The 14,751-nt window shown below is 38.4% G+C and overlaps 1 protein-coding gene across 8 annotated transcripts in view; it reads left to right on the forward strand.

Annotated features, from left to right (window-relative positions):
* The window catches only part of MAP4K3 (mitogen-activated protein kinase kinase kinase kinase 3), a 196,629-nt gene that overhangs the window by 53,007 nt on the left and 128,871 nt on the right, over positions 1–14,751 (forward strand). For all 8 annotated transcript variants that reach the window (XM_045079196.1, XM_045079190.1, XM_045079192.1 and 5 more), the window contains exon 2: positions 12,534–12,591. In XM_045079196.1, coding sequence (XP_044935131.1) covers positions 12,534–12,591 — 58 coding nt within the window. The remainder of the gene's footprint in view (positions 1–12,533; positions 12,592–14,751) is intronic.

Raw genomic sequence — 14,751 nt, forward strand, 5'->3', positions numbered from 1 at the left:
GGCTGCAAGGTTGGTTCAACATCTGCAAATCAATCAATGTGATAAAATACATTAATAAAAGAAAAAACAAGAACCATATGATACTCTCAACAGATGCTGAAAAAGCATTTGACAAAGTACAGCGTCCTTTCTTGATCAAAACTCTTCAAAGTGTAGGGATAGAGGGTACATACCTCAATCTCATCAAAGCCATCTATGAAAACCCACAGTGAATATCATTCTCAATGGGGAAAAAAATGAGAGCTTTTCATCTAAGGTCAGGAACACAGAAGGGATGTCCACTATCACCAGTGCTATTCACCATAATACTAGAAGTCCTAGCCTCGGCAGTCAGACAACACAAAGAAACAAAAGGCTTTCGAATTGGCAAAGAAGTAGTCAAACTCTCACTCTTTGCAGATGATATGATACTTTATGTAGAAAACCGAAAAGACTCCAGTCCAAAACTGCTAGAACTCATACAGGAATTCAGTGAAGTGTCAGGATATAAAATCAATGCACAGAAATCAGTTGCATTTCTGTACACCAAGAGCAAGGCAGAAGAAAGAGAAAATAAAGAGTTGATCCCATTTACAATCATTCCCCAAACCATAAGATACCTAACAATAAACCTAACCAAAGAGGCAAAGAATCTGTACTCAGAAAACTATAAAGTACTCATGAAAGAAATTGAGGAAGACACAAAGAAATGGAAAAACTTTCCCTGCTCATGGATTGGAAGAACAAATATTGTGAAAATGTCTATGCTACCTAAAGCAATCTACACACTTAATGCAGTACCATCAATTTTTTTTTCAAAGAAATGGAACAAATAATCCTAAAATTTATATGGAACCAGAAAAGACCCCAAATAGCCAGAGAAATGTTGAAAAAGAAAGCCAACATTGGTATCACAATTCCAGACATCAAGCTCTATTACAAAGCTGTCATCATCAAGACAGTATGGTACTGGCACAAAAACAGACACATAGATAAATGGAACAGAATAGAGAGCCCAGAAATAGATCCTCAACTCTATGGCCAACTAATCTTTGACAAAGCAGGAAAGAATGTCCAATGGAAAAAAGACAGTCTCTTCAACAAATGGTATTGGGAAAGTTGGACAGCCACATGCAGAAAAATGAAACTGGACGATTTCCTTACACCACACACAAAAATAGACTCAAAGGGGATGAAAGACCTCAGTGTGAGACAGGAATCCATCCAAATCCTTGAGGAGAACACAGGCAGCAACCTCTTCAACATCAGCCATAGCAACTTCTTCCCAGAAACATCACCTAGGGCAAGGGAAGCAAGGGCAAAAATGAACTATTGGGACTTCATCAAGATCAAAAGCTTTTGCACAGCAAAGGAAATAGTCAACAAAGGAAATAGTCAACAAAACCAAAAGACAGCTGACAGAATGGGAGAAGATGTTCACAAATGACGTATCAGATAAAGGGCTAGTATCCAAAATCTGTAAAGAACTTATCAAACTCAACACCCAAAGAACAAACAGTCTAATCAAGAAATGGGCAGAAGACATGAACAGACATTTCTGCAAAGAAGACATCCAGATGGCCAAGAGATACATGCAAAAAGTTGAAAATAGAGCTACCCTATGACCCAGCAATCACACTATTGGGTATTTACCCTAAAGATACAAATGGAGGGATCCAAAGGGGCACATGTACCCAAATGTTTATAGCAGCAGTGTCCACAATAGCTAAACTCTGAAAGAACCTAGATGTCCCTCAACAGATGAATGGATAAAGAAGAGGTGTTATAGGTATACAATGGAATATTATGCAGTCATCAAAAGAAATGAAATCTTGCCATTTGCAACAATGTGGATGGAACTAGAGAGTATTATGCTGAGCAAAATAAGTCAATCAGAGAAAGACAATTACATGATCTCTCTGACATGAGGAATTTGAGAAGGTGGTGTTTGGGGGATAGGGAAGAAAAAAATGAAACAAGATGGGATCAGGTGGGAGACAAACCATAAGAGACTATTAAGCTCACAAAACAAACTGAGGGTTGCTGGGGTGGGGGGGAGCAGGGGAAGGGTGGTTGGGTTATGGGCATTGGGAAGGGTATGTGCTATGGTGAGTGCTGTGAAATATGTAAGCCTGATGATTCATAGACATATACGCCTGGGGCAAATAATACATTATATGTTAATAAAAATGAAAAAAATACTACAGGGGAAAAAACAGTGTTAGAAGAGTTGGGCATATTCAGGCAAAAACAAAAAACAAAAATCTCAACCTAAATGCTCCACCTTAAAAATGAAATCAAAACCTAAATGTAAAACTTGTTTGTTTTGTTTTTTTTTTAAATTTTAAAATTTTTTATTTTTTATAATAAAACTTTTTTTTTTTAGAAGAAAGTATAGGAGAAAAATCTTTGACTTGAGATTAAGCAAAAAGGTTTTGGACATAAACGAAAACAGTTGATAAATTAGACTTTATCAAAAGTATAATCTTGTGCTCTATATATTAGTTTGCTAGGACTGCCATAACAAAATACCACAGACTGGGTGGTTTAAACAGTTGAAATTTTATTTTCTCACAGTTCTGGAGGCTGGAAGTTCAAGATCAATGTGTTGGCTGAGTTGGTTACTCCTGAAGCTCTCTCCATGAATTGCCGGTGGCTCCTGTCTTGCTGTGTTCTCACATGGCCTTTTCTCTGTGTGTGCACATCTGTGGAGCCCTTCCTTTTCTTACAAGAACACTTAGCCCTACTGGATTAGAGACCCCCCCACCCTTTTTGTTTCATTTAACCTTAATTACCTCTTTAAAAAGCCTGTCTCCAAATACAGTTACATTCTAAGGTACTGGGGGCATTAAATGAATTTTATGAATGAGTGCACACTATTCAGCCCATGACACTCTAGGAATGACACTATTAAGAGAATGAAAAGACAAGCTATAGGCTGGAGAAAAAATACATTTGCAAAAAAATAGATTTGCAAAAATAAATTTGCAGATTTGCAAATTGATAAAGAACTTGGATCTGGAATATATAAAGAACTCTGAAAACTCAACAGTAAGAAAATAAATATCTCAATTAAAACATAGAAAAAAGACCAAAACTCATTTCACCAAACAATAGCAAATGAGCATATGAATAGATGTTTGACATCACTAGCCATTAGGGAAATGCAAAATGCCACGAGATACTATTATACACGTGTTAGAATGGCCCAAATGGAAAGTACGATACCAGTTACTGGCAAGGATGCAGAACAGCTGGGACTGTCAGACATTGCTGCTGGGCTTGGGCAGTGGTACAGCTACTGTAGAAGGAATGATAGTTTTTTACAAAGTTAAACATATGCCTGTCATAAGACCCAGTTTCACTCCTGGGTATTTTTGTAACCTGGACTCAGATGTTCATAGCAACTTGATTCATGTTTGCCAATAACTAAAAGTAGCTAGTATGCCCTTCTACTGGTAGTGGATAAACAGTGGTATATCCATACAATGGAATACTACTCTTCAACCATGAGAAGGAATACACTGATGGTAAATGCAGCCACCTGGTGAAAGATGATAGTCTCAAAAAGTTATATAATGAATGATTTAATTTATATGAACTTCTTGAAAAGACAAAACTGTAGTGGCAAAGATCTAGTCAGTGGTTGCCAGGGTAGTTAAGGTAAGGCAAGGATGTAACTTCCAAGAGAGTTTTTGCAGTAATGAAACTTTTCTGCTTTTGGCTGGTGATGGTGGTTACCCAAATCTATACATGTGTTAAAACTACCAGAACTTTATTTTTTTAAAGTTGATTTTTTTTAAAGATTTTATTTATTTATTTGACAGACAGAGATCACAAGTAGGCAGAAAGGCAGGCAGAGGGGCGCCTGGGTGGCTCAGTGGATTAAGCCGCTGCCTTCGGCTCAGGTCATGATCTCAGTGTCCTGGGATCGAGCCCCGCATTGGGCTCTTTGCTCAGCGGGAGCCTGCTTCTCTCTCTCTGCCTGACACTCCGCCTACTTGTGATTTCTCTCTCTGTCAAATAAATAAATAAAATCTTTAAAAAAAAAAAAAAAAAAAAGAAAGGCAGGCAGAGAGAGAGGAAGGGAAGCAGGCTCCCTGCTGAGCAGAGGGCCTGACACAGGGCTCGATCCCAGGACCCCAGAGGCATTAACCCACTGAGCCACCCAGGTGCCCCTAAAGTTGATTTTTTTCCAGTTGTAGGCTAAATAAATCCTGGGGTTGTAATGTATAGCTTGGCGACTCCAATTCTAACAACACTATATTGTATATTTGAAAGATGATGAGAGAATAGATCTTAAAAGTTCTCATCACAAGGAAAAAGAATTTTTAAGCATGTGTGGTCATAGATGTTACCTAAACTTATTATGGTCATCATTTTGCAGTATATATATATATCAAATTATGTTGTACACCTAAAACTAATAAAATTTAAGCACAGTTATATCTCAAAAAAATGAAAACTCCCCAATTTAAATATTTTATTGCATACACAAACTTCCGTTCTTCAGCTGTACTAGATATATTTCAGTTGCTAGATAGCTTCATGTGGCCTGGGGCTACTCTGTTGTACAGTGCGGATATAAAACAGGTCCATCAGTGCAGAAAGTTCTCTTGGACAATGCTGTTTCAAAGTGGAGGTCAGCCAGTTTTTTCTCTAAAGAGCCACATACTAAATACAGGTACTACATATGGTCTCCATCTCCATCCAAGTAAATACTTACAGGTATTGCATTTGGTCTCCATCTCAGCTACTCAGCCATTGTATTATGAAAACAGCCATAAACTGTATTTCAACAAATGAACATAGCTGTGTTCCAGCAAAGCTTTATAAAAAAATCTATCTCAGATTAAAAAACCAGACTCTTAACTATAGAAAACAGAGATGATTACCAGAGGGGAGGTGTGGTGCAGGGATGGGTGAAGGGAATTAAGAGTATATTTATCAGTGAAAAGCACTGAATGATGTATAGAAGTGTCAGGTCACTGTGTTGTACACCACCTGAAACTGATGTTAACACTGTATTAACTATACTGGAATTTAAGAAAATGGACATGTTTGCTGACCCCTATTTTAGAGAATCTGGCCTATATCTTTTTCGTGTCAGCTCAGGGTTTACTGGCAGAGTGGCTTTATCATCCAAATTAAATAAAAATTTAATTTTAGGAATGAGAATGAGTAGGCACTGTTAAGAATTCCATTAGGACAGTAGGCATAAACTAGAAATGTCCCGAGCAAATGAGGGACAGAGGTCACTGGATCAGTCTTCCTGTATATTTAGTTGCCCTTGTGGTAGGCTCACACCCAGTTCAAGTAACTGTGGAAAAGCAATCCAGACTATTCCTTCAGCAGGGGCTGCGGGTTAGCCATTTCCCTCTGAAAGGGAGTATTTATATGGGAGGCACCCTGAGGCTTGGCCCATCATATACACTCATAATAGCCTGTGTTTTCTCTTCCTGTGCCTTTGCTCATGCTTTTCTTTCTTTCCTCTTTCCCATTGCTCTTCTATGTTTTAATCCAGTCGGTCTTGCAAACGTTTGCTTAAATGGTAATCTCCTTCATAAAGCCATCCCTGTATCACTCTTGTCGGATTTAGAAGTTGGTATTTATATTTTATAAACCTCAAAAGGCATAGTGCCTTACACCAGGTCCCCAAACCTGACTGAACATTAGAAACACATCAGTAGCTTTAAATACAGATACATGGTTCCTGTCTTAAATCTGTTGGTTGAAAAGCAGTGGTGGTGTTTTTTGTTACTCTTTTGTTTTTAAACTTCTAATGTGATTCTTATATAACGAACCAGCTGGTTTAGTATTTGGAATCTGTTAATTTAGACTTAGATGATTTGATATAAACACTGACTTTCAGAATTAGGAACATTAGAAATAGTCTTTTTTCACTTTCATGTTTTTAAGTTGGGGGAAGGAATTGGGAAGAAGACAGAAGGGAAATTACTTGCTGAGCTCCTACTGCTAGTTACTGGCAGAGCCGGGACTAAACTTTGTGTATCTTCACTTCCATTTCTGAACCTTTCTTCATATTAATGATGCACAGACCCTTCTAAGTAGTAAGCTTTGAGTATGTGAGGGTGTTTGGTACATAATTGATAGATTATTTTATTGGTAGTGACTGTCTTTAACTCACTTTATTTTGTATGGTAGCACAGTTTTTGCCTTTTAATAATTGCTCCTTGATGATGTTATTTACTCCCACTTTCACATTCAAGAAATACTTTACTGATAGTTCGAGATAATGCAGTAGTCAGCATGAAATCATCTTGGAAAGATTCTTTCCCAAATGAGTTCTAATATGAATGGCTTCTACAGGGTTGACTGAACCGAACTGACTTCTTAGACAGCTTTGAATCATAATGGTTTGCAAGAGCCCCTCTGAACTGAGACCAGTTCTAGATGTGCAGGACTTTCTTACCCAGGCCCACTCCCATTTGGGAAAGGTTACCCAGGATCTGTGGGAGTGTGTGGATGTGCGATGCCTTAGCCAGAGTAGCAATAGGGAAAAGGCTTGTGGGGAGTGATAATAACCTGAGTTGTGCTTTAAAGGATTATCTGGGAGTTAGGCCCAGGAAAGAGTTGGTATGTTCGTCTGGGCAGTATGTTCCAGAGAGCAAACGTGTGGATAGTTTTAGGAAATGGCAACTTGTTTAGTTTGGGTGCAGCATAAAGTGCAAATTAAGAAGTGACTGGAAAGACAGACTGGGGCAAGATAGTGAAAAAGTTTTATTGTTGAAATGCTGTATTTTTCAACTAGACAACCACATGCAAAAGAATAAAATTGGAGGCCTCTGGACACTATATAAAAATTCACTCAAAATGGATCATAAACCTAAAAGAAAGAGCTAAAATTATAGAATACTTAGAAGAAAACAGGACAAAAATCTTTGTGACCTTGGGTTAGGCATTGGTTTCTTAGCTGTAATACAACAAGCAAAGCGACACAACATAGACAGGTAGGACTTGATTAAAATTAAAAACTTTTGTGCTTTAAAGAATACCATCAAGGAAAGAGGACAGTCCCTAGGATGGGATTAGATATTTGCAAATCATGTAACTGGTAAGAGACATGTCAGGATCTATAAAGAATTCTTCTAAGTCATTGATAACACAAAAATGAACAAAGAGGTGAATATGACATTTTTCCAAAGAAAATATTCAGATGGCCAATGAGCAGATGAAAAGATGCTCAACATCATTAGTCATTAGTGAAGTGCATGTCAGACCACAGTGAGAGATACCACTTCACATCCTCTAGTGCAGCTAAAATAAAAACCGTAACAGCAAACATGGGCAAGGATGCAAAGAAATTGGAACCCTCCTATATTGGTGGTAATAATATAAAATGGTGCAGCCACTTTGGAGAAAAGTTTGACAGTTCTTCAAAAGCCAAACGTAGAGTTACCATGTGATTTGGTGGTTCTGCTCTTAGGTCTGTCTGTACCCAAGAGAATTGAAAATAAAAATGAGTACACTAGGGGCTCCTAGGTGGCTCAGTCAGTTAAGTGTCTGCCTTTGGCTCAGATCATGATCCCAGGACCCGGGGATCAAGCCCCACAACGGTGCTTCAGGCTGCCCGCTTCTTCCTCTTCCTGCCCCTACCTCCCCACCACTACCGCACTCATGCTTGCACTGTCTCTCAAATAAAATCTTTTTAAAAAAAGTGTGTACACCAGTGTTCATAGAAGCATTATTCATAATAGCTAAAAAATGGGGAAAAAACTAAATATCTTTCAGCTGAAAATGGATAAGGAGAATATGGTATTTCCATACAATTGATTATTATTATTCAGAAACAAAAGGAGTCGAGTACTGATACATGCTACAGTGTGGATGAACCCAAAAATGTTATGCTGGGTGAAAGAAGCCATGCACAGAGGGCCACATTTTGTATGATCCTGTTTATATGAAATATCCATAATAGCCATATCCATAGAAGGAGAAAGCAGACCAGTAGTTCTCAGGGATTGGGAGGGGGTGGAGTAGGGAGTGACTGCTGAGTGATCTGGGCTTTCTTTTGGGGTGATGAAATGTCCCAAAGGTAGTAGTGATGGTTATGTAACTGTGAATATGGTAAAACACTGAATTGTATGCATTGAAAGGGTGAATTTTATGGTATGCGAATTATATCTCAATAAAAATCTATTATGAAAAGTGCTATGTATTTAGTGAAAAATTTAAATTGTCTGACAAGGAATTTGAATTTTGTCTTTAAAGCAATGATGTATATTCCTGAAGAGTTTTCAACTTAAGAATGACACGATCTGAAGATCATTTTCAGAGCAAGTCAAGAATGATGGTCAAACCAGTGAGGTGGCAGAAGGCTCAGAGGTCTAGATGCTTAGAATATATATCCTTCGTTTTCTGCCCTGAGCAAATCTGAGAATTTTATGTTATTGATATTGAATTAAAGATTTTTAACTTTAGAGGCACCTGGTGACACAGTCAGTGAAGCGTCTGACTCGTGTTTTCAGCTGAGGTTCTGATCTCAGGGTTGTGAGATCAAGCACCGTGTTGGGATGTGTGCTTGCACGGAGTCTGCTTAAGTTTCTCTCCCTGTGTACTTTCTACGCTGCCTGTGCACGCTCTCTCTCAAATAAATCTTAAAATTTTTTAAACTTTATACATGGCAGTATTTTACATTATTTACCTTGGTCTCATTTTCTTACTAATAAATTGCCCTTGGTGATGGCTAAGAGAATAGTAGTTGCATGGTGGATCAGGTCAGTTAAGCCTGTGCCTTTGGCTCAGGTCTTGATCCTGGAGTCTTGGGATTGAACTCTGCATCAGGCTCCTTGCTCAGCAGGGAGTCCGCTTCTCCCTCTGTCCCTTACCTCTCTCTCAAATAAATAAAATCATAAAAAATGAATAGTAGTTGCAGAGCATAGGAGACACTATTAATTTTTATGTTAATCTCAGTGAGTAATCTTGACCACTAAATTTAGAGACAGCAAAATATGGTTTAGCCAAAATACCAAGATTCTTATGAATCATAATGCTTTAAAGACTTTTGATTAGGGGGCTCCTGGGTAACTCAGTTAGTTATGCATCTGATTGTTGATTTTGACTCAGGTCATGGTCTCTCAGGGTTATGAGATTGAGCCCTGGGTCAGACCCCACACTCAGCAGGGAGCGTGGTGGAAATTCCCTCTCGTTCTCCCTCCTGCCCCTTACCTACCTATTTCTCATTCTCTCTCTCTCTCTCTGAATAAATAAAAAGTAAAATCTTAAAAAAAAAAAAAAAAAAAGTGGAGGCACCTGGGTGGCTTAGTGGGTTAAGCCTCTGCTTTTGGCTCAGGTCATGATCTCAGGGTCCTAGGATTGAACCCCACATTGGGCTCTCTGCTCAGCAAGGAGCCTGCTTCCTCCTCTCTCTCTGCCTGCCTCTCTGCCTACTTGTGCTCTCTGTCAAATAAATAAATCTTTAAAAAAAAAAAAAAAAATATATATATATATATATATATAAGACTTTTCATTAACAAACAAGGATTTTGATGCAGGAAAGCTCAGAAATTCAACTTGCTTGGGGTTTTTATTGTTTTTCTTCCCTTTTTATGAACTACCTTAATTCTGTCGAATAAGTTACATACTGGAAAATATTTCCAGGTAAAAAAGATTAGTAATTATTTTGGTTGTTTTGGTTTTTTGTTCATTCTACAAAATTGTAAGTCTAAAAAACTCTTGTTATCTTCAAGCAAATTCTGGACTAAAAAAAATTCTGGACTGATTTAAATTTTGAAAAATTATAGGTCAAGCCTGTAGTAGTAAATATGACATTAGTCTGATAAGTGCTATTGATAAGTTTCTTACTGTCACAGTTTTTCTGTTAAATATATGCTGGTGTTAACTATTAGTAAATCTATTTTTAGAAGAGTAGTATGTTGTGTATAGTAGCCATTTTGGACACTTTGTGTAACTTGTGTTGTCCGTAGTGCCCTCTTGTGGTCAATTAGGAGCCAAATTTCAGCTAGAAAAATATCCTCCTGGCTTTCTTGGAGTTCGTATTATCTCAGCTCTTCTATAGTGGAATCAGCCATACTCTGAACTTCTTTTCAGTAAACAGAAAACAAAATCATGGCAAGATTTTTAAGTGGAGAATTGAGAATTGGGGAGAGTAGCATCTTATTTTATTTGGAGAAGTACTAAAAAGATGAGGGTTAGAAGACAGAGCATCTAGACCTAAAAGTTCATGCATGAAGTGTGAGGAGAGGCAAACAGTTATGATACTGTTTGAGGAGATTTGTGGATCATGTTTATGCAATATGCCTGAATATTTTACAGGTACACTCTGTCCCCCTTTTCACAAAATGCTCCCAGAATGATGTTCTGATTTTATTTCTCTTTCATTGTGTGTGTGTGTGTGTGTGTGTGTGTGTGTCTGTCTGTCTGTCTGTCTGTCTTCTTATCCTTGGGAGGGGAATGAACACTTACCTGGCACTATATTTGAAATACATATCTTTCTTTCTTTCTTATTTATTTATTTATTTATTTATTTTTAAAGATTTTATTTATTTGGCATCAGATAAGAGAGAGAAGGAGCACAAGCAGGGGGTAGGCAGAGGGAGAAGCAGGCTTTCCACTGAGCAGGGAGCCTGATGCAGGGCTTGATCCCAGGACACCAGGATCATGACCTTAGCTGAAGGCAGACACTTAAAGGACTGATCCACCCAGGTGCCCCTGAAATATGTATTTCATTTAATGGGGATTAAGTTTAATTTGAAATAACTTCAAATCTGTTTCATACTGCCAGTAATAAGTTGGCCATCATAAGCATTCATTGGTTATGGGGATTTCTTTCAGAAGGAATGAATTTTCCCTGCCAATTTAATTTACATTTTTTAAAGAATTTGTATGGGGAGATCTTTTTTTTAAAAAAGACATTTATTTAAGTAATCTCTGTACCCACTGTGGGGCTGGAATTCACAACCCCAAGATTTAAGAGTCACATGTCCTTCTGACTGAGCCAGCCAGGCAACTTGATATGGTGGAGAACTTTTAATACCTTTATTCTTGGGGGTGCCTGGGTGGCTCAGCCTTAGCTGGTAAGCTGCTGCCTTCAGCTCAGGTCGTGATCCCAGGATCCTGGGATCAAGCCCTGCATTTGGTTCTCTGATCAGCAGGAAGCCTGCTTCTTCCTCTCCCTCTCCCCTGGCTTGTGTTTCCCTCTCTTGCTGTCTTTCTGTCAAATAAATAAATAAAATCTTTTTTAAAATTACCTTTGTTCTTCTTTGAGTTAAAAAGTTAAATTTTATGTTGCAACAGTGGTTCCATTCCATATCTACCTTCCTAGATTGTTATCTGATGTTTTTAATGCTCCTGTATTCTTAGAAGGATTCCACTGTTAAAGCTGTTACCATTACTTGTGGGTGATTCACTGATCTTCACTAATCCTTTAATAAGAGTATTGTGGGGTGCCTGGCTGGCCCAATCAGTGGAGTGTGCAAGCAACTCTTGATCTTGGGGTTTTGAGTTCAAGTCCCATGTTGGGTGTAGGGATAACTTTAAAAATAAAATTAAAAATATATATATATTGTGACTAAGAGTAATTCTGCCCACAGGATTGTATCTTTCTGTGCTCAGGGAATTGTATATACTGATCTTCATTGCTTGATATGAAAATCAAGTTTCAATTAGCAGTTTAAATATTATGTGACAGGTATAACAGTTTGAAGCATTTTGGAGATTCTGATCCAACTGTAAAACATTTAAGTTGACAATGACTGCCATATTCAAACAAATTGAAAATTTGTTTGCTTACTTATACATAATTACAGTTGTAAATATCAACAATCAAATATTATGAATTGATTTTTTTTTTTTAAGATTTTATTTATCTGTTAGAGAGCATACGCATGTAAGAGAGTGGGGAGGGGCGGCGAGAGGAGGGGAAGCAGACTCCCACTGTGCAGGGAGCCTGATGCAGGTCTCAATCCCAGGACGCTGGGTTCGTGACCTGAGCTTAGGGCAGATACTTAACTGACTGAGACACCCAAGCGCCCCCACATTCTAAGATTTTTAAGTTTAAAAGTTTAAGTCTAGTTAAGCAATTCAAAATTTTACCTCACCTTTGAATGCATGGCAATAGAGTATAATGCTTAAAAGCTCAGACTCTGTGAAGTCAGGCTTGTTGGATTGGAATCTTGCTGCTATCACTTACTAGCATTATGGCTTTGGCAAGTTTTTTAACTTCCCTGTGCTTCAGTTTCCCCACTTGCAACATGGATATAGTAGTTGTACCTACCTCATAAAATTGTCGTGGGGAGAAATGAATTACTGTAAAACATTTAGAACAGTGCCTGGCACATACAGAAGTCTCTCTGTGTGTTGACTTATTATTACCATTATTAAATTTACAGTTGAATTAATGTTGACCTTCATTGTGAAGAATATACTGTCTATTTTGTAATAGAAAACCATCTGTAGTTCTTGCTTTAAAAAAATGTTTTTGTGTAACTGAAAATAAACAGTAAACTAAAATTACATTTCATAAAGTTTTTTATGAAAGCTCTTTTTCACAGTTATCTTTTCTTCTCTTTTAGGCACGGAATGTTAACACTGGTGAATTGGCAGCAATTAAAGTAATAAAATTGGAACCAGGTAAATTGAAATTTAATGTTTCTTATTGCCATAAGCATTAGATAACTTTAAAGCTGATTTAAATGATTGGTCAGCATTCTCTGATTGTTCTTAACATCTTCTGGAAAATAGACTGGGGTTTAGTCTTTCCTCCTCCTCTTCAAGACCTATTGACACATGGCCCAGTTCTTCCTTGAGAGATAACTCTTAACTGGGGGAGGGAGGCGACCTTGTGAAAAGTCTTGATTCCTTCTGAACTCAATTGAGCTAACTTGTCACCAGTCACTAGTGTTGTTTTTCCAGATTAACCCTGTCCTCTGGTGAGGGCAGTGTGATGCACGGGAAAGAGTTGAACTGAGATTGGGGTGCTTGGAGCCCAGTGCTTTGTGTGTCCCACATTCTTGCTGGGTGAACTTGGTCCAGTAACTTTTCAGAGCCTCAGTTTTCTCAGTAGACCTAGCCTTCAGATTTTATGGCTCACTAATATGGTATTGTAGTTACCTTCCAACTTAAGCAGCTTATTGTAGAGCCTCTAGGATGACTCTTTTTTCCGTGCTTCACCTACATTTTCTTTCTTTGTCTTTCTTTCTTTCTTTTTTTAAGGATTTTATTTATTTATTTGACAGAGAGAGACATACAGAAGAGAGGGAACACAAGCAGGGGAGTGGGAGAGAGAGAAGCAGGCTTCCTGCTGAGCAGGGAGTCCGACATGGGGCTCAGTCCTAGCACCTTGGGATCATGACCTGAGCCAAAGGCAGACGCTTAACCGACTGAGCCACCAAGGCACCCCATCACCTATATTTTCTCTCTGAAATCCCTCACCCCTTGCAATGTCTTTCTGAGTAACTACCATAGTCTTGTTTACTCTCTCTTAAAAGTCCTTTCTCTCTTTCTGGCCACAAGCAAGTGGTTGTGCTAGTGCCTAGACTGAGTTCCACAGTGGTGGTAGTGCCTTTCTGGTGGCTTCCTCTGCTCCAAACTGATGATACATGGATTTGATAAAAACAGGTTTTATCCTTGGTGTGAGCAGAAACCCATTCCATAGTTTGTTTTTGTGTTTGTTTCTAAAGGTGGGCAGTTTTTTCTGAAAAGTCCAGACAGTAAAATATTTTAGGCTTTGTGGGCCACATGTGGTCTCTGCATACAGTTTTTCCTCTTCCCTCCCCATCTCTCTCCTTTTTCTCTCTAAAATTAAAAAAAAAAAAGAATTCTTAGCTGAGAAACCATTCTTAGCAACCAGGCCACCTGCAGCTGTGTTCGCCCGCCCCTGGCTTACATCATCAGTAGACTTTTTAGAAGTGCCATTAAGATGAAATTTAAGGATTTGTTGACAGACTATGATCAGATCACACTCAGATATAATGAATAGAAAAAATACTTTCTCAGTTATACATATTTACAGATTTTTTATAGTACAGTTAACACTTTAACTTACAAGATGGGTTTTTCTTTGAATCTCCTGTTTTAAGGGATATTTGAAGTTGTTGAAATCTGAGGTTTAAAAAAAAGGGAAGATTTGGGGGTTTTATTTAAATTCAGTTAATTAACATATAATATATTATTAGTTTTAGAGATAGAGGTCAGTGATTCATCAATCTTATATAATACCCAGTGCTGATTATATCACATGCCCTCCTTTAATGTCCAGCACCCAGTTACTACCCCCTGCCAACCAGCAAACCTCAGTTTGTTTCCTACGATTAAGAGTCTTATGGTTTGGGCGCCTGGGTGGCTCAGTGGGTTAAGCCACTGCCTTCGGCTCAGGTCATGATCTCAGAGTCCTGGGATCGAGTCCTGCATCGGGCTCTCTGCTCAGCAGAGAGCCTGCTTCCCTCTCTCTCTCTCTGCCTGCCTCTCCATCTACTTGTGATTTCTCTCTGTCAAATAAATAAATAAAATCTTTAAAAAAAAAAAAAAGTCTTATGGTTTGTCTCACTCTCTGGTTTCATCTTGTTTTATTTTCTCCTCTCTTCCCTCATGATCCTCTTTTTTTTTTTGACAGAGAGAGATCATAAGTAGGCAGAGAGAGAGAGGAGGAAGCAGGCTCCCTGCCGAGCAGAGAGCCCGATGCAGGACTCGATCCCAGGACCCTGAGATCATGACCTGAGCTGAAGGCAGAGGCTTAACCCACTGAGCCACCCAGGCACCCGATCCTCTGTTTTATTTCTTAAATTCTATATG

The sequence above is a fragment of the Mustela putorius genome, unplaced genomic scaffold, assembly GCF_011764305.1.
Source record: "Mustela putorius furo isolate JIRA1106 unplaced genomic scaffold, ASM1176430v1.1 tig00000281_pilon_pilon_pilon, whole genome shotgun sequence".
In the NCBI taxonomy this organism is placed as follows: Eukaryota; Metazoa; Chordata; class Mammalia; order Carnivora; family Mustelidae; genus Mustela; species Mustela putorius.